Source organism: Megascapheus bottae, chromosome 1 (assembly GCF_031878675.1).
Source record: "Megascapheus bottae isolate mThoBot1 chromosome 1, mThoBot2.hap1, whole genome shotgun sequence".
Taxonomy (NCBI): domain Eukaryota; kingdom Metazoa; phylum Chordata; class Mammalia; order Rodentia; family Geomyidae; genus Megascapheus; species Megascapheus bottae.
In genome coordinates, this window is record NC_143509.1 from 103,476,264 (window position 1) to 103,496,631 (window position 20,368).

Sequence of the window (20,368 nt, forward strand, 5' to 3'; positions counted from 1 at the left end):
CCAGAGTTCAAGCCCCATGACCCCCCCACACACACACCTGCTATATTGTGTAGCCTGGGTGAAAGGCTCCACCCAGGTTCCCTTCCCTCCCCACGAGACTGTGGCATGTCTCAGTGTGAGCCTCTGGCCTACAGCTGGTCTTCTCCAGGAGGAGAGGAGAGGTCACTGCCGGGAACCAGCCGCTGGCCGAGTGGCCTCTGGACCAAGGGGTGAAGACACAGCTCCACCACCCTAGTGTGCACACAGTGTGCTGACAAACAGCAGTGCCACCCAACCCTGTCCCCCACCCTGCCTGGAGGAGCCGACTAAACCGGGCTTCCTGGGCCTAGCACGCCTCCCTGCAGGTCTGCACAGCCATGGCCATTGCTGGAGACAGCGTTGGTGCCTGGTGCAGAGCCAGGATGTGGGCCAGCCTGTGGGCATGGAAGGCTGGAAGGAGGGGCCCGGGCAGGACCTGAGGCCCTGGGCGCCAGCAGGGCAGGGCAGGGCGTGCTTGGCAGAGAGATGGTCCCGAGGGGGAGGACTCTGGGAGCCAAGAGTAGGAATGTTTGTCGGCAGAGAATTGGGGTTTCACCTGGTGGTGTGTGAACAGGACAGGCCTGAAGTTTCCCCAGTGTTCTGGGACCGGGGGGGGGGGGGGGGGTCCACAAGACCCTGCCAGGCCCTCTGTGCTTCTAGACTGAAATTTCCTTCTTCATTGTGGATCTGCATTTTTTTTTCTTAAGTACTGGGTTTGAGTCCGTAAGCTTGCCTGGCAGGCAGGAACTCTACTGCTTGAGCCCATGCCTTTCTGCTTCAGGGTGTTTTGTTTTGTCTTATTGTTTGAGGTTTTGTTTTTCACAGGGTCTTTCACTTTTTGCCCACTGTCAGCCTCTGACTGAGATCCTTCTAGCTATGCCTTCGGAATGGTGGGGGATTCGGACATTTCTCCTGCCAGGGGTCCCTGCATCCTCAGCTCGGCAGCTCTCTTTCAGTTCCCTGGTAAAGCCCAGGCCTCTCCGATACCCAAGGCATTACTTGTGAACTTGACAGCTTATAATTAGTTTTATAAAACGTCTGTGTGTCTGATGCTTTGGGTGATGGGAAGGTCTCTCATCCCCCCCGAAGACAGAATGAGGGAAGGAAAGAGGGGAGCAGTAAAACTCAGTCCCTCGGGCCTAGCATCAGTGCCCCTGCCCCTCTCCCCGCCTGTCGCCACGAATCCAATCCAACCCCACACAGCAGCAGCTCTCCGTCCTGTCTCCCCGGCCTAAGTGCCCAACCTCTCTTCCAGCTGAAGATGATCTTGATAAAATGCTGCGACATCTCTAACGAGGTTCGCCCCACGGAAGTTGCAGAGCCCTGGGTGGACTGTTTATTAGAAGAGTATTTCATGCAGGTAAGAGACGCCCCAAGTCACCCAACACCGTGGCTCCGGCCAGCCCCTCTGACCAGGGCTGCAGGGCAGGGCACAGGTGTGCCCAACGCCTTCCTGACCGTGGAAATAAACCGGGGCAGAGCAGATGTGAAAGAGAGTGACAGTCGGTCACCATCCCAGTGACAAAGTCAGCTGAGGAATGGAGAAGCAAGAATGGTGGGAGCATGTGGGAGCCCCAAGAAGAGGGGGCCCAGTAAGAACTGTGGGAGCATGTGAGAGCGCCAGGAAGAGCAGAAAGTCAGAAAACAAGGCTAGAGTGTCCCTGTTGGTGACCCCAGGCCCCAGCAGAGGCATGGCGGGGACGTGAGTGGCTGCACTCACCCCCGTGTGGAGGGGATCTCAGCGGTCAGGGACTCGGTTGATTCATCCTTCCTTTAAGAACGGGCACGAGGGTCTCCCCAGATGCCCAGGGCCTTTCCACCTTCAACGCCGCTGCCCACTACCCTCCCTGCAGAGCGACCGGGAAAAGTCAGAAGGCCTTCCCGTGGCCCCGTTCATGGACCGAGACAAAGTGACCAAAGCCACCGCCCAGATTGGGTTCATCAAGTTTGTCCTCATCCCCATGTTCGAAACGGTGACCAAGGTGAGCGCACGGCACCACGCAGTCTGCTGGGCCCGCGCAGGAACACACTTCAGCCACGCCGGCGCTGTTTTCCTCCCTTGCGCCGTGCACACAGGCGCACGTGCCTGCGCGTGCGTGCGCCAGGCACGTGCGCTCACGTGTGTGCCTGTGAGGATGCATGTGAGCTCCTGGATGCTCCCCCTCCCCTGCATGGTGAGGGCTGCCAGGAGCCCTTTCCTCCCGGCTGTACCCAGAGCTGCCAGTCCAGCTCTGCCCACCCGTGGACTCTCAACACCACCCGCTGGGTACCCGCCATGGCTCCCAGCCTAGAGACAACCCGTGGGCAGTACCAGCTCTGTGGCTCTCCTATCACACTGAGAAACCGAGGCCCAGGCCCTGGGCTCTCCCCTCCCCCCCAACTCCCCCCCACACCACCTCTGCCCCAGCCGCTCACCTCTGTGCCCAGAGCTGCCCGCCTGAGACCCCCCTAATCTCCCACCTTCTAAGCACTCACTTCCCCCCCATCTCGGCCTCCTGCAGACCCTTTCCATTCCCACACCACCACCCGGAGGCCCTCGTCCCCATGCCCCTCATCAGTTGCTCCAGCAGCGCCTGCTCGTGCCCACCCCTCTTCCTGAGGCAGGCTGGGGAAGGGGTGGGCTGGAGAATTCCCATGAACAGCCGAGAAGAGGCTAGCACCCTAGAGATAGGAGTGGGGTGACCCAGTGCCTTTGCACCCCGTCTCCTCGGAATCAGGGCTCCACGGGGGCCCAGAGGCCCAGGAGTCTCTTGTCCAGCGTCCTAAGAGTGACGGGCAGATGCTGATGCTCAGGCCATCTGTCCCCAGCTCTTCCCCGGGGCCCAGGAGCTCATGCTGCAGCCCCTCTGGGAGTCCAGGGATCACTACGAGGCTCTGAAGCAGCGAGATGACGAGGCGGCAGAGGTGAGGCGGCCCCGGGCCCCGGGCCCCAGACCCCGCCACACACACACACACACACGCACGCACGCGCATGGGTGCTGCAAGAGCTTACCTCAGAAAGGGTGGGTGGGCTCCCCTCACACCCTCATCCCAAAGCCCAGGTGTGGATGGGCCCTCGAATCCCCTCCGTGCTGCCATCCAGGCCCTAAGAGAAGCAGGTTTACAGCAGAGGTCCGTCCCCACTGACGGGTCCCCCGGGCCAGGAGACAAGTGCCAGCCCTGGCTCCTCCACTGGTGGCAGCAGTGCTCCCTGGCCGTGACTCTGGCCTGCTCTGCCCTGTCTAGTTACAGAAAACAACAGAGACCTTGACATCGAGGAATGCGGAAAAATCCAGAGACAAGAGCAGAGAGGTGAAAAGCAGTGAAGCTCACGCTCTCCCAAAGTGATGTCCACAAGCATCCGGTAATTCAGACTAAAGTGTGGAGGGCATGGGGAATGACGGCCAGTCACAGGGTTCACCCTGCTGCGGAGTCGACTTCAAGGTGGACAGACGTGAGCCACACCAAACCGCAGCCTGCACAGTGTGTTCAAGTCAGTGGAGCTTGAGAATGGGCCAGTTCGCTCATGCTTGTAATCCTAGCTGCTCAGGAGGCTGAGATCTGAGGATCCCAAGTTCAAAACCATCTAGGTAGAAAAGTCTATGAGACTCTTATCTCTGACTGACAAAAAGCCAGAGGTGGAGCTGTGGCTGAATTTGCAGAATACTGGTCCTGAGCAAAAAAAGGCAAGCCCGGTGCAGTGGCTCACGCCTGTAATCCTGTCTACTCAGGAGGCTGAGATCTGAGGATCAAGGTTCAAAGCCAGCCTGGGCACAAAAGGACCTGAGACTCTTACCTCTAATTAACCTCTAGAAAATGGGAAGTGGGGCTTGGCTCAAGAATAGGGTGGTAGCCTTGAGCTGAAGAGCTCCGGGACAGCTCCCAGGCCGAGTTTGAACCCCATGACCCACCCCTCCCCCCCCCCAAAAAAACCAAGCAAGACCGGGAGTTTAGCTTAGTGGTAGAGTACTTGCCTAGCACTCGCTAAGACCCAGGTTCAATTCCTCAGAACCACATACATAGAAAAAAGCCGGAAGTGGTGTTGAAGCTCAAGTGGTAGACTTTTAGCCGAGAGAAAGTCCAAGGACAGTGCCCAGTCCCTGAGCTCAAGCCCAGGACTGGCAAAGTTTTTTTTAAAAAGGGGGTAAGCAAGAATGTGAGGCAGAGTCCAAGCCCCAGTACTGACACCAAAATTAAAATAAGTGTAATTTTAATTTTTCACATATAGTAAGTAGAATTCAGCTCTGAAAAAGAAATGTGCACTTAGCTATCAGAACCACCCCCCCCCCCAATTTTTTTTTTTGTCAGTCCTGGGCTTAAGCTCAGGGCCTGAGCACTGTCCTTGGACTTTCTCAAGGCTAGAGCTCTAGCACTTCCAACTTTTTTCTATGTATGTGGCACGGAGGAATCAAACCTGGGTCTTTGTGCATGCTAGGTAGGCAAGCACTCTACCACTAGGCCAAACTCGCGGCCTGAAAACTCAAAATTTGTGTCACTTTGAACAGAAAGTCTTTTGTAACATGCAGTTGATATACTCCATGCTTTTCAAAAGCAATGGCTCTTAGCATGTACCACTGCTCCAGTTCAGTCCCCCATAACTCACATGGCAATGCCCTGTGGTCAGTTCATGTAAGACCATGCACTTGCCAGCCTCAGAGGCCCTCAGTTCACCGGAGCCACCCCTTAGCTCCTCCTCACAAGGCCAGTGCCCTACCACGCGAGCACAGCTGCCTTCCAGCGCTTTGGTAGTTAACTGGAGATGAGAGTCGCACACTTTCCTGCCCCAGCAGGCTTTGAGCGTGGATCTTCAGATCTCGGCCTCCTAGGTCGCTAGGATTACAAACTGAGCCATGCAACAGTGCCCGGTCTGGCTTTGGTTTCACAGGGGAACAGCAGACGCTGGCCTGCAGCACGCTTGGTTATCGTGACAGCTTTGCTAATGGCACACTCAGGGAATGCACGTGTTTCTACCTCTGTGAGCCTCAGCATGGGCTGCATTGCCTCAGGTCACATGCTGCTGTGGTGGTAGCAATCCAGTAAGAGCTGCTCAGCAAACGGGGCATTTAATCTGTGTGTGTGTGTGTGTATGTGTGTGTATGTGTATATGTATCTGTGTGTGTGTATGTGTATATATATATATGTGTGTGTATGTGTATATGTATGTGTGTGTGTGTGTGTGTGTGTATGTGTGCTATTCCCACTTGAACTCAGGGCCTGGGTGTTTTCCTTCAGCTTTTTTGATCAGGGCAGATGCACTACCACTTGAGCCACAGCTCCACTTCTGGCTTTTGGTGATTAACTTGGGGTGACTCTCAAGGACTTTCCTGCCCAACCCGGCTTCACACCATGATCTTCAGATCTCAGCCTCCTGAATAGCTGGGATTAAGGTGTGAGCCACTGCTGACCTGCAGCATCACTTAACTTGAAGTCGGGTCATGTCGTGTGGCTCTGAAGAGCCTTACTTTCCCGTGTGTGCAGCACTGTGAGACGGCCTCACTGCTTAACAGCCTGTGGTGCAGAGCTGTTTGTGACTTGCCTAGTGTTCAGTCCCCAAATGACAAACCAGTTGTGCTTACTCTTCCCGGTAGACGGTGGTGGCAGAAACTAGCAGAGCGGCGGTGGCGGGCCTGGCGCAGCTGGTGGAGAGCCTGGGTGCAGGGAAGTTTGCTCCAGGAGACCCCTGCGTGGGGAACTGGCTCTGGGAGGCCCTCCACAAAGGAGGGTTGCTCTGGGCACCAGACCATGTTTTATAGAACTGTTTCGTTCACAAATACAAAGGGCGTGGGGGGGATTCATGATGTTGTACAGAATTTTTATTTTTAAATTGTCTTTTAAATAATATATTCTTCTACAGAAATGGCTATGTACATTGTGTCTGTAGAGTTGTGTATCCCAGCTGCCTCTGCTGTGTTCCCACTGGGGTCAGACAGAGGACCCTCAGTGGCCCCACACGTGTATCTCAGAACAGACCCATGTGATGGTACACACACGCCCATGTAAATCCCACATTAAATGTCAGCGTGGTGCTGCAGCACAGGACGTGAGCTTGGCCTGTGTTTCTGTGCTGGAGATGCGGGGGCCTGAGGCGGCATGAGTGTGGGAAGTGGGGTGTGGGAGAGCCATCCCCGGCAGTGAGGACCACAAAGGCTGAGTGCTCAGGATGGGAGGGGGGCATCCCCGCTGGGAGGCTGACATCTGAGGATCGCAGTTCAAAGCCAGCCTGGGTAGAGAAATCCATCAGACTCTAATCTCCACCTAACCAGTAAAAAGCTAGAGTGGAGCTGTGGCTCAAGTAGTAGTTCCATCCTTGAGTGAAAAGGCTGAAAGGGGAACGGCATGTACGCATGTGTGCCCGTGTATTCACACACTCATGCAAAGAATCTTCCACGTTAATCCAAAGGAAGATGAAGGGCCGGGAGGTTGGCCTAGTGGTCGAGTGCTTGCCTCACATGCATGAAGACCCGGGTTCGATTGCTCCATACCACATACGTAGAAAAAGCCAAGGTGATGCTGTGGCTCAAATGGTAGAGCTCTAGCCTTGAGAAAGCCCAGGCCCCTGAGTTCAAGCCAGCACTGGCAAAAAAAAAAAAAAAAAGGAAGATGAACAAAGAAGAGATCCAGAGAGGAGAGGGCCAGGCTCACAGTGACTGGGGCGGTGGCAGCTAAGGACGCACTCACCTAGCAGGGTCTAGAACACAAAAGCTAAGACAATGGGACGCTGCAACTGGCCTAGCGCAAGGTTTTTTTTTTTTTTTTTGCCAGTCCTGGGCTTGAGCTCAGGGCCTGAGCACTGTCCTTGGACTTTCTCAAGGCTAGAGCTCTACCACTTGAGCCTCAGCACCACTTCTGGCTTTTTTCTATGCATGTGGTACCAAGGAATCGAACCCTGGCCTTCATGCATGCTAGGCAAGCGCTCTACCACTAGGCCAAACTCCCAGCCCTTGTTTTTTAGGTGGATTCTGAGTCCTCCACGCAATTAGGCCAGACGTCTAGGGGGAAAAAACCTCCAAATGGCCAAATGCTTTAAACTGCACCTCCCAGCAACCTACAGGTCAGGGAGGTTAGAGGGATTCCCCCCAGGATGCCATTCTCAGAATGCAGGTGAGAACCCAGCAGGCGCCCCCCTCACCCCGGCTGCGCCCCCTGCTGGCCAGTGGCACATGAGGTTCTGTGGGCTGCTTGTGCCCTGGCAATGGAGGCAAGACCAAGTTTAGGTCTGGATCAGATGGCCCCATATGCTAGGCCCAAATGTAAGTGCAAATTCTTGCAGAAGACCGTGTGGTAACACGCTGTGGACCTTCCCAACCTCAGCGTTGCACAGAAAAGTCTCCTGGAGTCAGGCTCGGTGGCTCACGTCTGGCATCCTGGCTACTTGGGAGGCTGAGATCTGAGGATCGAGGTTCAGCCAGCCCAGGAACTAAAGAATGAGGGACTCTTATCTCCAGTTAACCACTAGAAAATGGGAAGTGGGGCTGTGGCTCAGGGGTAGGGCAAGAGCCTTGAGCTGAAGAGCTTGGGGACAGCTGAGTTAATGCCCTATGACCCACAAGAAAAAAGTCTACTGAGCACAGGCCGGCAGCACCACTCCTCAGTACTCAGCCTTACACACACACACACACACACACACACACACACAGAGCCAGGAGCTACACTTGAGCCACATCCCGTCTTTCAGTATTTGCTTTGAAATCAGGTCTTGGCTAATCTTCTAGTGTCCAGCTCATGGCACTTCTTATCCCTTCCACACATTGCAACCAAAATGGAAAAGTTAAAACTACAAGAACTAAATACTTAAGCCTGACGGTTTTAATCGATAAAAAGAACAAAAATGCAATGAATGTTCCAAAAAGCACAAGGTACAGAACTAAAAGTGGAAAATAAAAAAGATAAAAGTGAATATACAAAAACTAAGTCCCCACAGGTGACAAGACTGACGCACAAAACTGCTTTGCCATGGGGCATGGAGCAGCACAAGGACGGTCCAGGCAGGCGGGGACAGGGCCAACACCGCACCACAGACCTCACACCACTGCTGCGGAGGGGAAGAACTGCAAGTCAAGGTCCTACTCAAACTGCTGGAAAGAAACGCCGCAGACCCCTGGGCACCCCAACAAGAGCCGAGTGCAGCAAGAACAGAGTGACGCGTGCACCGCGGGTGCCCAGGGCCTGTGCAGAGGAGCCAACCAGGACGGGACAGGGTGCTTGAGGTCCAGAAGCCACTGCTGTGGTCACAGTGTATAGAACTGGGGCAGGCGGGACCCACTTCTCTGCCCCACCAATCTCCCCACCCCTACCACCCAAACCAAGGCCGGTGTGTCCAGGAGCAGAGCACCAGGTGAACGAGTGGAGACTTCACCCGTGCAGCTGCACGCGGGAGGTGAGCGCCTCCGGGGACAGGAGCCAGGCAGGCTCCACACCAGTCAGCAGGGCGGGCGCTGGGGACCGCCAGCTGCTCTGTGAGGTTGGGCCTCATAACCTTGATCATTTGAAAGCAGACCTCAAGGCCTCACATCTGGAATTCTCTCTCCTGAAGGCTCAGACCTGGAAGAAGTGCCAGCCCAGGCCGAACTCCATCTCCAAGGAGCCAGCAAAATGCCCACTGGAAGCGTGGCTGAAGCAGCAACTGAACCATGAGCACCCAGGCCTCGAGCCCTGCAGCCTAGCACAGAAATAAAAGGGGACAGACACCCTGGGTCTTCTCAGCTCCAGCCTCTCCTCCAGTCTCCCCATCGGACGCCCTGGGGCCTGCACTGGGTCAGGGGTATGGGAGGCCCCGCCTGAGAAGGGGCTGCCGCCTCCCCACCTGGCCTACCCATGCATACGACAGCTTGACGAGGCAGGGGAGTGACACAGGAAGAATGATTTCTCCCAATTCTCCCGACAGTCCATTCGCCAGCTTTCACTGTGTGGGCCGGGTTCACACTAAGGTCAGGCCTCCAGATTGGAGCCTCCGACCCCGAGGACTGGAGGTTAGCATCACCTCACACACGGCACTGTTTTCTAACCAGGGGTGACAGAGCGGCAAGGCACTTGAGGGGGGTGGGGCGGCGCAGGGGCAGTGCAGTCACCGAGGGCGGCAGGACTTGGTTTCTGGTAGGCTCAGCATCACCAGAGCACACAGCGGTGCCTACCGCACGTGGCACAGAATCACCAAAGAGCCAGTGTGAGCCTGCAATCCTAGCTACTCGGGAAGTGGAGATCTGAAGATCATGGTTCGAAACCAGCCCAGGCAAGAAAGTCCGTGTGTGAGACTCTTCAGAAAAGCCTGGGAGTGGCTGGCCTTGCGTAGAACTCAGGAAAGCGCCCAGGTCCAGCGTCCGAGCCCCAGGACCGACTGACGACAGAAACGCCAGTGTGGCCCGCCCGCTCCAGACAGCAGTCCCTCCCTTCTCCACAGCAGCACACCCCGAGCATGGAGACGGGCGTCTGGCATTCCTGCCCCAAGCTCTGGAAGGCCGCCGGTGACCCCCTGCCGCGCGTGCCAGCCCAAGGTGGCAGCTGCTGCCCTAGGCTGAGGGCTGGCAGGCCTCCGCCCTCCCAGGTGGTGGGGCAGGCACGAGGAGCCACTCACAGGCCTACAGAGCCCAGAGCTCGGAGCCGGGCCCGGGCAGGGAAACCGGCCACGGGAGGCACCAGCAACTCCATGTGACATGGGGAGCTCACAGTGTATCCCACACCCCAGGACTCGAGAAAAGACCCCCAGACCAGAGCTGCGGCCAGCGAGGGGCAATGTTCTAGAGCCTGGAGAGTAGGGGTGGTGCTGAGCTGAGTTGGCGGAGACCTGGCTGTCACCCTCTTCCTTCCTGGATGAGTGACGGCTGCAGGGGGCAAGGTCAGCACGTCAGGGCCGCAGGGCCAGGCCGCGTCCTTTTGCTGTGCCCCGGCGGGGGACTCCGCGGCCGCTTCTTCTCCAGCCGCTGCTGCAGCCTCTCTTCCTTCCTCTTCAGGTAGGAGGACATGTTGTCGAAGGTGGCCTTGTAGAGACTGCGGAAGCCATCCTCTGCGCTCACGGAGCCTGTGACAGGGGTGACACATGCAGCTGGCCCCGGAAGCCAGACCTGGGCCGAGAACCCAGGACCCCTGGACCCCCACCCTCCTGCAAGGGCTGTGTGGACTTGAGGCCCGTCCCAAGACCCAGCCATGGCTGGTCCGGGCACCTGCTACGCAAGTGTCAGGAGGCAAGGGGACGGCAGGGGCAGGAAGCAGACTTCAGTGCGTATTGCCTGCGCGCAGCCTGCAGAAAGGCCACACCCACACTGGACACTGGCTCACCCTGGCCTTGGCCTGCAGGCGGCACCCGCCTCAGCCCCGCAGCCTGGGCGCCCTCAGCACGTGTGCCACACACGTGTGTGTGCAAACAGGCTGTCTCCTCCGCAGAACAGACCCAAAGCCGGGCTTTACCCCACATGGCATGAGGTGACATCTGCAGGACCTGCTGACTGGGGCCTGCAAGAGCAGCTGAGAGGACGGCACACACCACCTGAGGCCTCAGCCAGAGCCACTCCACACCAGACGGGGAGGCCCAACCCTGTCCCTCCTCACCCTTCACCCACAACACAAAGAGCAACCAGACCGCCAGAAGCAGCAAGCAAGCAAGCAGATGCCCTGCAGCCGATGCCACCCAGGCACCCATTCCGAGTTCAGATCCCTTGGGTAAGGACCCCTCCCCACACAGGGACTGCCTGCACCCTCTGCCTCTGCAGCGGCACCCTTCCCCACCTGGGCACGCCCTCACCTTCCAACATGGCCCAGTCTCCACGGAGATGACTGGAGAGCCTCTGGGACACGGCACTTTCACAGATGGGCTGGAAGGACAAAGAGCCAGGCTGGAGACTAAGCTATCAGAGGCCACCGCCACCTCTGGGCGTGGCAGGCCGCACCTCTGCTCAGGAGGCCGGAGGTCCAGCGTCTACAAAGCGCTCAGCCCAGAGAACGGGTTAGAGCACAGGCACCCATGGCAAGCCCTGGCATACCCACCCTGTACCCCAGCCCAACTTAGGAGACAGCTTCCACAAGGGCCAGGCTCACCCAGCACTGCGAACCCCAGCGCTAACCCCCCTCCTCCAGGGGCCTCACAGGCCACACCTAGAGCTAGCACCACTGAAGAGGTAAGTAGGACCGGATTGGGCATGGGCGGGGGGGGGGGAGACGGGGACGCCCTGTGACACAGCAACAAGGGCCAGAAGCACGGCAGGGATGAGCTGGCCAGGTCTCTATCACACCAGGTCTCCAGCTGCCGCCCATCAGGACGCGGCCCTGGGGCCCTGGCGAGACCAACCTGGAGGGCCAGGGAGGAAGCCATGCTGCCTGTAGCTGGGACAAGACGGCAGCCAGCGTGAACAAGGAGCAGAGCCTCACCTGCCACCTGCCATCCACAGGCCTCCAGAGCACGAGGGCGGCCTCTCGGCAGTCCTGCAGAACCCACAGCCCCCGGGTGTCCTCAAACACGATGTCCCACACCCGCTGGGGGAAGGAGAGCTGTTGTTGGAACAGCAGCTGCCGTCTGTCAGCGTCGAGCTGGAAGAGGAACACTGCGGGAACGCTTCCCAAGAGAGAAACAGCTGAGATGGTGACCTCAGGCCTGGATGGCGCCCGGCCCACACCGCTCGGCCTCTGCCCACACCACCTCGAGGACGCCCTGTGCCAGAGGCCTCCAAGTGTCGGAAGCCCTGCAGGGAGGGGCACTTGCAGTCTGAGTTCTGGGTTCATGTGCAGTAACAGATGACCAGCCGGGGACACACGGTAAGAGGTCGGCCATGAATAGACCCGCATCTCCTCTCCTCTGCAAACCTGTGCCCTCAACTCCAGGACAGCCAGGACTGCTGCCCGGGCCAGCAGAGCACAAAACCCAGAGCCCAGAGAACCCAAAACTGGCCTGGCAAAGAAGAGATGCTCAACATGCCTGCCGCAGGCCACAGCCCCCATGGGCTCTAAGAGGGACTCACAGAGGCGGACATGCCTCCAAATTGACATGCCAGCCACGAAAGCTCAGGGGGCACTGCCAACCTTCCAGAGGGTAAAGGACCCACAGCCTCACCCCAGAGGGAGGCTACCCCACGGCATTGGCTCTCAGTGCCAGCCCTCCCTCCTCATAGGCTCACAAGACGAGGGGGGAGGGGGCTCACCAGTCACACAGAACTGCCACGCAGCTCTCCTGGCCCCAGAACGTGATCCTGGATGCAGCAAGGCCCTGCGAGGAAGAGCAGGTGCTGGGCCCCACCCTGAACCCACCCCAGCCGCTTCCTCCCTCCACCCGGGGCCAGGAGGGTGGAGCCTGAGCCCCACAGTGCTGCCAGGCAGGCAGACAGCAGAAGCTACCCGTGGCCCAGGAACACAAAGAGAGATTTCTATCAGATACAAGGCCATGCAGATGGCATGCTTCCCAGGCAGGGGCCGCCATGAAAACGTCAGGCATGGTGGCTTCCGCCTAGGCTCTCAACACTAGGGAGGCGAAGGCAGGAGAAGAGTAAGATCAGTTAGCCCAGGCCACAGAGAGATCGGGGTGGCTCATGCATGTCATCCTAGCTGCTCAAGAGGCTGAGAACCGAGGATTAAACTTCAAAGCCAGACTGGAACGAAAAGTACAAGACTTGTATCGAATTAACCACCAAAAAAAGCCAGAAGTGGACCTGTGGCTCAAGTGGTAAAACAGTAGTAGCCTTGAGCAAAAAAATAAATAAAACAAAAAATGGAATGACAGAAAGGGTGTACGGTACTCATAATCTGACTTGTTGAACTTAGACCTCTTTGTACAACTACTTAAAAATAAGTTTGAGAGCCAGGAATTTGGCCTAGTGTTAGAGCTAGTTATAGCCTTCAGAAAGCCCAAGGACAGTCCTCAGGCCCAGAGTTCAAGCCCCAGGTCTGGCAATAAACAAACAAATTTGAGCTGAGTGCCAGTGGCTCACGCCTGTAACCCTAGCTACTCAGGAAGCTGAGCTCTGAGGATCAGAAGATCACAGTTCAAAGCCAGCCCAGGAACAAAAGTCTGAGCGACTTAGCTCCAGTGAACCACCAGAAGATGGGAAGTAAAGCCATGGAAGTTGTGGTTGAATTGGTAGAGCACTAACCTTGAGCTGAGGAGCTCAGGGACAGCGCCCAGGCCCAGAGTTCAAGCCCATGACTCACAAAAAAAAAAAAAAAAAAAAAGGAAAAAGAAATGTTGCCTAATGAGAGAGGCTTTTGGAAGGCTCAGGAAATTGGAAGAAAAATCCTCCAGCTCCCAGCTGCCTGGCAAAGGATGGCAGCCCTAACAGTTATGAAACACACCTGCCAGGGCACCTAACCAATGCCCATGCCACAGGGGACAGCAGACAGATGCCAGGCACCCCAGGGCGGACAGGGAATGCCAGCTGGCCCCACCACAGCAACTGAAGAAGCTAAGGCGCCCAGGGCCTCTACCAAGAACCACTGCTTTCTAATCACGAGTGTGATCAGCCATTTGGGTCACATAATTCCACGGCGTGACCAGGCACCTCTAGCGCTGGAAATACGGATGGAGAGTGGGAGGAAGTTTGACGCTCACAGCCAGCCGTCACCGGAAGGGAGAGCTCAGCTACCTTGTGATCCTTGGGCTCCGCTGGCCCCTGCAGACCAGCCAGGTCGCAGCAGTGCAGCTGGCGGCCACTCCTGTACTCCCACAGCCGCAAGGTGCCGTCCTGTGCAGAGACACGTGGGTGAGCATGCATGCATGCTGGTGAGACGCAGGTGGTGAGACCACCGGGGTTTCCCTCAGAACTCCGCTCTCTGAGAAGACAGGCGGCCATCAAGAAAAACCAACTGTCTAGGGGCCAGACTACTACCAGCTAGGAAGCCAAAGTCCACACATGGAGTGTGGAGCCAGATGTGTACATGCACACACAGCACAGGCAGGCATGCACATGCGTGCACACGCATACGTCCATGCACCCTGAATAAAGACCAGGCACCAAGCACCACCTGGTAACGGGCACTCTTGTCCTGAAGCCAAGCCAGGGACCGTGGCCGTCTCTGCCACCCCGTCCTGCAGTAACAGAGCACTCACCCCAGAGGAGGACAGGAGCAGTTCGGGGTGACCGGGCACCACAAAGATGCGGCTCACAAACCTGCAGGGAGAGAAGGCGGGTCAGGGCCCGGCCCCAGGAAGGGGGACTCCATGCAACCTCCTCAAAAATGACTGATGCTGGGGACAATGCCAAGGCCAGAAGACGAGCCCAGGTAGGCCAGGAAGGTGGGACAGCACACTGGGGCACTTCTGGGTACCCCACACGCAACCCTTGGCAGAGGGAAACCTCACTAGACAGGAAGTTCCAAAAACAAAGCCCCGTAGATGCTCAGCGTGGCAGCTCTACCTGCCTCCACCAGAGGACACTCAGGGCCAGCCTGGAGCACAGCTACCTTCAAGCGCCAATCGTGACCACCAACCCTCGTGGAGGTCCAGGTCTGCATTTACCCAAGTAGAAGATAGAAGCAGTCTCCAACTGAACTAAAGCCTCCGACTGTTTCCACTGCCTGAAGCAGTCCAAGCTACGCACTGCTCTTTCCTCTGTAACTGGCTCTGGCCAGGAGAGTGGTACTCTTCTACTGTGAGGCAGTCCTCCTCTGGGGGCTGGCACCTGGATGCCATCTATGGATTCTGACAGGATGCCCGGGGCCCTCGTCCCCAACACTGCCACTTCCTGGCTGCCACGACGGCCAGCGTTTACCAGAAACTGCATGGAAACGGGGGTAAGGAGCCCACAGGAGGGCACTCTTCCACCCATGGCCTGCTGCCCCCGTGCTGAGTACCAGGCTGCCACGTCAAGTGAGCCAGGGACCAGGTGGCACTGAGGTGCCAGCTGGCAGGGCCTATGGGAGACAACTCAGGCTTTCCGCCTGGCTGTGAACCACCAGGAAACCCCACCTCGCAAGGGGACAGGGGCGGCACTCACTCCGTGTGCCCCAGACAGAAAGCCTCAATGCTGTGTGGGGCGGCAGCCCAGCTGACCCGGATCTTCTCGTCCCGGTCCGCAGTGAGCACGAAGCGGTCGTCAGGACTCACGGCCTATGGCACCAGGAGTCAGGAGAGGAAGGCGTCATTCACTCATTGGTCTTTCACTGGCATGGGGACACCTGTACCGACCCTCCCCATAGAGCTCTCAGCCTCTGAGGCTGTCTGCTGGGAACTGAGATCCACAGCAGGGCAAGGCTGGGGACTGGGGAAGGGGTGGGCGCTCTTTCCTCTATGGCCAGTCACATTTATGCATGCACCCCAGAGGTTCTCAGGAGGACCTGCTTCCCACCCCCTGCCCGCCAGGGCCATTCCAGCTCTGCCATGGGCTGGTCTCACCCTCAAAGGGACTCTGGGTGCCCGCTGTCTGTGACATCTTGGAAGGACTGAAGTTGAGGGCAGCAAGCACATGGCACAGCTCTGAGAAGGAGTGCAGGCCAGGGCTCTGCGCATCTGCCTCTGCATCCCCTGGCAAGGCTGTCCCTCAGGTCCATTCACCAGTCTTCTCTGTACTGCCCCCTCCCTCCTCCATCCTGTCCTATGTGGACCCCAGCCCGGCTGCCCAGACCTCAGCGGGTTTTGTGGCTTCGTGTGGGCTACGTACCACATCCAGCAGCATGGACAGGTGCCCCAGCTCCAGCCTGCCCGGGCCCTCGGGCTCCCGCACCGAGAAGGAGTAGACATCTCCAGACTTGTCAGCCACCAAGACCTGCTCCTCTGAGGCGGTGAAGGTGAGTGCCGTGCACCTCCTCACCACGGCCCTGCAGGGCCAGAGAGGCCCGGTTAGCACCCGCCCAAACAGGGGTCCCGCACCCCTGTGGGCTCAGACCACAGGAGGGTACAATGGAGGAATCTTCCCCTCGCTCCCGCTCGCCTTTGCTCCGATACATGCTCAATAAACGCTCATTACACATGGCTCCACATGCACTACTTAACTGTCCTGCTACCAGCTAACGAGGGATCTGGACACATGCAGACAGGGGTGGCAAAACTAGGAGGTACTGTAACTCCAGTATGAATGACTCACATTCTTCCAGTGCTCTGCGGGCCCAAGTCAGGTCCTGCCAAGCCCAGCAATCAAGGCCAACACTTTAGACCAATTTGACTAGCAGTTTTTGTGGGTTTTTGGAGTGACGAGCAGTTTTTCTTAAGAGACATGTCCACTGGGCACCTGTGGCTCGGGCCTGTGCTCCTAGGTATCCAGGAAGCTGACACCTGAGGATCATGTTAACGCTAACCCACTCGGTAGAGGCTTACCTACAATCAGTCACCCAAAAGGCTGGAAGTGCAACTGTGGCTCTAAGAGTAGAGCGCTAGCCTTAAGCAAAAGAAGCTCAGAGACGATGCCCAGTATCTGAGTTCAAACCTCAGGACTGGGAAAGGTAAGAAAATTGTTCAAGCCAGGTACAGGGATGCATCCCAGCACTTAGAAGGCTAAGACAAGAGACTCAAATTCCAGCTGAGTGCGGGGGCTCACGCCTGTAATCCTAGCTACTCAGAGGCTGAGATCCAAGATTCTGGGTCACAGCCAGCCTGGGTAAGAACGTCCAGAAGACTTTTATCTCTAGTTAATCACCAGAAAACTAGAAGTGGCACTGTGACTCAAAGTGGTAGAGTAGCACTTTGCAAAAGAGCTCAGGGACAGTGCCCAGGCCCCAAGTTCAAACCAAGACCCATGACTGATGCCCCCCACAGAAAAGGCTCAAATTCCAAACAGAGATGAAAGTAAGAAAAAGAGAAGATAATGAAAAGGAAAGAAAAGGGAATGGGGCTAGGAATGTGGATTAGTGGTAGAAGGCTTGCCTAGCATGCATAAAGTCCTGTGTTCAATTCCTCAGTACCACATACACAGGAATAGTCGAAAGTAGCACTGTAGCTCAAGTGGTACAGTAGCTTTGACCAAAAAAAGAAGCTCACGGACAGTGTCCAGGCCTGAGTTCAAGCCCAAGGATTGGCACACACATACACAAAGAGGAGAAGAAAAAGGGGAAGGGAAGGCAAAGAAAGGAACTGAGAAGAAAAGGGAAGGAGGGAGGGGGAGAGGGAGGGAGGAAAAGAGGGAGGGAAGGAAACACAGATGTCCAGGAGGACAGTACCAGACTCCTACTCCTAAAAAGAGCAGGAGGGAGAGGAGGACCACACAGCAGGGACCACAAAGTTCTCCTGAGGACATCAGATCATACTGGGCCACTGTTAGAGCCCAGAGAGCACCATGTGCAGCAGTGAGGCCACCATGACAAGACCATGGGGCATTAAGGCACCAGAGGGAGAAACAAAGATCACAAAAGGTAGCATTCTCCCCAGGAAGGGTGGAGGCAGCCTGAGCCAAGTTTACAGGACTGTGCTGGGTGGGAAGGTTAGGTCCAGCTCAGCCGCCACCTACCCACTTCCAACTCTGCCACATGGGGCCCTTGTGTCTGAGGAATGCAGGCTCGTGGCACTGCTCCTGCAAGCCCTGGGACTGGAGGAGCAGAGCAGCAGGCACAGGACCTCATTATGCTATTAGAAATCGGTGCATACAGCACAGTGTATGAACAGACACTAAATGAGTGCCTGGCTGTATGGAGCTGGTACTCCATATGAGTGCTTTATTACTATGGTTACTGTCACGATTGCTACTGACATGCAAGCACAAGGGGTCCATACCACATCTTAATGATGCAGTGTGAGCATTTCATACCTGACACTCAGACACTGCCATGGTTTTGTACGGAAAAGAATCAGACGCTTACTGTCATCCGTTAAAGCAAAATAGCTGCCAGACGTGGAGAAGGTGGACGCCAGAATCATGTCACTCCCTCTGTCCACAGGCTGTCCGTCCTCCCTGAGACACAAGGGAAAGCAATTAGGCCTCACCTGGGGAAGCCTCACTGAGGCTCTGCTCCTCTATAGCCAGCCTCATCCATTTCTCTCACAATCCAAGTATAAAGGTAAATTAAGCAGTTTAAGTACCCATAACACAGGACCCAGTAAGAGACTTTAGAACATTCAGAAAACATTTCTAATTCAAGTATGAAATCTAATTAAGTAGTGTCTCCTAGTGAACATGCTAGTGTCTAAATAAATAAATAAAAAATGGGCCAGGAGGGCCAGCTCCTCCAGGCGTTATTAAAACAGTAACAGAACTGACAAACAAGACCAACCATGCTAGGGGTCGGGAGTTTGGCCTAGTGGGAAAAGCGCTTGCCTAGCATGCACGAAGACAAGGGTTTGATTCCTCAGTACCACATACATAGAAAAAAGCTGGAAGTGGTGCTGAGGCTCAAGTGGTAGAGCTCTAGCCTTGAGAAAGTCAAAGGACAGTGCTCAGGCCCTGAGCTCAAGCCCAGGACTGGCAAAAAAAGAAACTGATAGAAACTAAAGATATTTGGAGAAGTCCTAAACAAGCTTAAATGCCTAAAAGTCAGTTCCACCTTTCTTTGTGGAGGTGGAACTCATTTATCCACACAATGGGGCAGTCAAAGAATTCTCCCCCCAGCTCACAGGCCTCCACATCTCCTTACCCTTTACTTTCTTGCGCCTTCTCTTCTGCAGTACTGCAGTCATACATGAAGATACTGCCATCATCACTAGAGAAAAATGACAAAAAATGAGCACTTGGTTAACAAAAGGGCAGTGTTGTTTCACTTTCAACATAAACAATACTTGCTCTGTTACATTAAGGGTCTTATCAATCAGTACCAAGGTAAAGCGTTTCAGGGAGAAGTTCAGCTCGTCCCTCAATGTCATACCATCCAATTGTGACGGATAGAACTAACTTGGATCTGTGCCCCACCCCACCCACCCCAAAAAATAGAAAAAGGGGAAGAAGGAAACTGCGACAGGACCATCCCTGAAGTCCTAACTACTCAGGAGGCTGCGCTCTCGCGTTCAAGACTCAAGCCAGTCTGGGAAGCAAGGCCCTAAGACTTTTTAATCTTCAATCAACCAGCAAAAAGGCCAGGAGCGGAAGTGTGACCTTGAGTCCAGGGCAGTGTTAGGCCCCGAGTTCAAGCCCCGGGGCGGGAGTCAACACCCCCCGCCTCGAGGGTGTCCTCAATGACGTCCTGACCCTGCGGAAGGGTCGACACAGGCCGCAGCCCGGCGAGCGCCGCCTCCGCGGACACGACGCGCCGTCCTGAGCCCGCCACTGTCCAGGCGCGGTCCGCGTCGGGCGCCGGGCCCCTCGGCTCAGCCCAGTCCCGCCCGGCGCAAACCAGAGGCCGCTCGTCCGCGAGGGCCCGGGGGGGAGGGGAAGCCGGCCGCGCCGAGGCAGCCGCGTGCCGGCCGCGCCCGCACCCCGGGCCCGCCGGCCGCACCCGCACCCCGGGCCCGCCGGCCGCACCCCGGGCCCGCCGGCCGCACCCGCACCCCGGGCCCGCCGGCCGCACCCGCACCCGGGGCCCGCCGCGCCCGCACCCACACCCCGGGCCCGCCGGCCGCCCTCCAGGGCCTGGCGCCCAGGCGGACGCGCGGCAGGGTGGCGGGGGGGACGCCGGGCGTGGCGTGACGAGACGCGGGCCGGGCTCCGGGTCGCCTCGTCCGGGGTCGCCCGCCCGCCCGCCGCCTGCGCGCCCAGCCCCGCGCCCTCACCTGCTCGCAGTGGAGGCGGCCAGGAAGCGGCAGCCGCCCCGCACCACCAGCGCCTGGCCGCACAGCGACAGCCCCGCAGCACTCGCCATGCGTGCGTACGCGAGTGCGTGTGGGAGGGAGTGCGTGCGTGCGTGCGCGCGCCCCCCGCGCCCCGCCCCCGCGTGCGTCAGCCCGCGCCGGCGCCCCGCCCACCGGCGTCCCTCCCGCCGGCGCGGGGCAGTGACGTCACTCCCTGCGGCGGAGGCCGCGAAGGCCCCGAGCTCCCCCAGCGCCCTGGCCGTCGGCCCCAGCGCCGCCCGGCTCCGCCCTGCGCACACCCAGCCGCGTCCACCCCGGCACGTGCCGCCCAGACTCCTCCGCTGCTCAGGCGCCGAGCTCTCGTGGGCTCCTCGCCGTGCCTTGGTCCCTCTCCGGGCTGCCCTCCCCCTGCCTTGTCTGCTTTCCTCACTTCCTCCTCCTCCTCCTCCCCTCACTGCCTGTCACCGCATTCTTATCTCCCTGCTGAGAGTTTTGATTAAAGTATTGGATTATTTTGAAGAACATTAACATGTGTATAATGTCTAGAAGCACCTTGTTCATTTGTTAATGTCTTCCCGTTCATGGCTCAACAGCAAAAGGTACATCCCTTCAGGCCACCTGCAATGTGTTTTAACTTATTTTTACAAAAAAAATGGGATTTTGAGCCGGGCACCGTGCCTCACGCCTGTAATCCTAGCTACTCATGATGCTAGATCTGACTATCAAGGTTCAAAGCCAGCCAGGGCACTAAAAGCCTTGAGACTCAGCTCCAATTAATCACCAGAAAACAGGAAGTGGTGCTGTGACTCTTGG

At 57.2% G+C, this 20,368-nt stretch overlaps 2 protein-coding genes across 2 annotated transcripts in view; one reads left to right on the top strand and one right to left on the bottom strand.

The window, feature by feature from the left end:
* Pde9a (phosphodiesterase 9A) overlaps positions 1–5,864 on the top strand; it is a 67,083-nt gene extending 61,219 nt beyond the window's left edge. The window contains exons 15-19 of the mRNA XM_090349712.1: positions 1,274–1,378; positions 1,872–2,000; positions 2,827–2,922; positions 3,244–3,361; positions 5,230–5,864. Of these exons, the coding sequence (XP_090205838.1) occupies positions 1,274–1,378; positions 1,872–2,000; positions 2,827–2,922; positions 3,244–3,345 (432 nt within the window). The 3' untranslated portion in view covers positions 3,346–3,361; positions 5,230–5,864. The remainder of the gene's footprint in view (positions 1–1,273; positions 1,379–1,871; positions 2,001–2,826; positions 2,923–3,243; positions 3,362–5,229) is intronic.
* A 3,591-nt stretch (positions 5,865–9,455) lies between these two features.
* On the bottom strand, positions 9,456–19,652 carry Wdr4 (WDR4 tRNA N7-guanosine methyltransferase non-catalytic subunit). The gene is made up of 11 exons (XM_090349725.1): positions 19,538–19,652; positions 18,469–18,534; positions 17,646–17,789; positions 15,570–15,726; positions 14,907–15,019; positions 14,021–14,081; positions 13,557–13,655; positions 12,123–12,187; positions 11,356–11,539; positions 10,733–10,802; positions 9,456–10,012 (listed from the first exon to the last, which is right to left on the bottom strand). Exons 1-11 carry the CDS (start codon positions 19,624–19,626, stop codon positions 9,831–9,833), a joined length of 1,230 nt encoding a protein of 409 aa, XP_090205851.1. The 5' UTR covers positions 19,627–19,652; the 3' UTR covers positions 9,456–9,830.
* Between the last annotated feature and the right edge of the window lie 716 nt (positions 19,653–20,368).

Excerpts from the sequence above, each read along its gene's own strand:
- Wdr4 (XM_090349725.1), bottom strand. The coding sequence starts at position 19,626 with ATGGCGAGTGCTGCGGGGCTGTCGCTGTGCGGCCAGGCGCTGGTGGTG. Across the intron at positions 13,656-14,020 it reads TGCTCCTGTCCTCCTCTGGG|GACGGCACCTTGCGGCTGTG; the intron begins GTGAGTGCTCTG and ends GTCTCTGCACAG. Across the intron at positions 12,188-13,556 it reads CGGAGCCCAAGGATCACAAG|GGCCTTGCTGCATCCAGGAT; the intron begins GTAGCTGAGCTC and ends TCTTCCTCGCAG.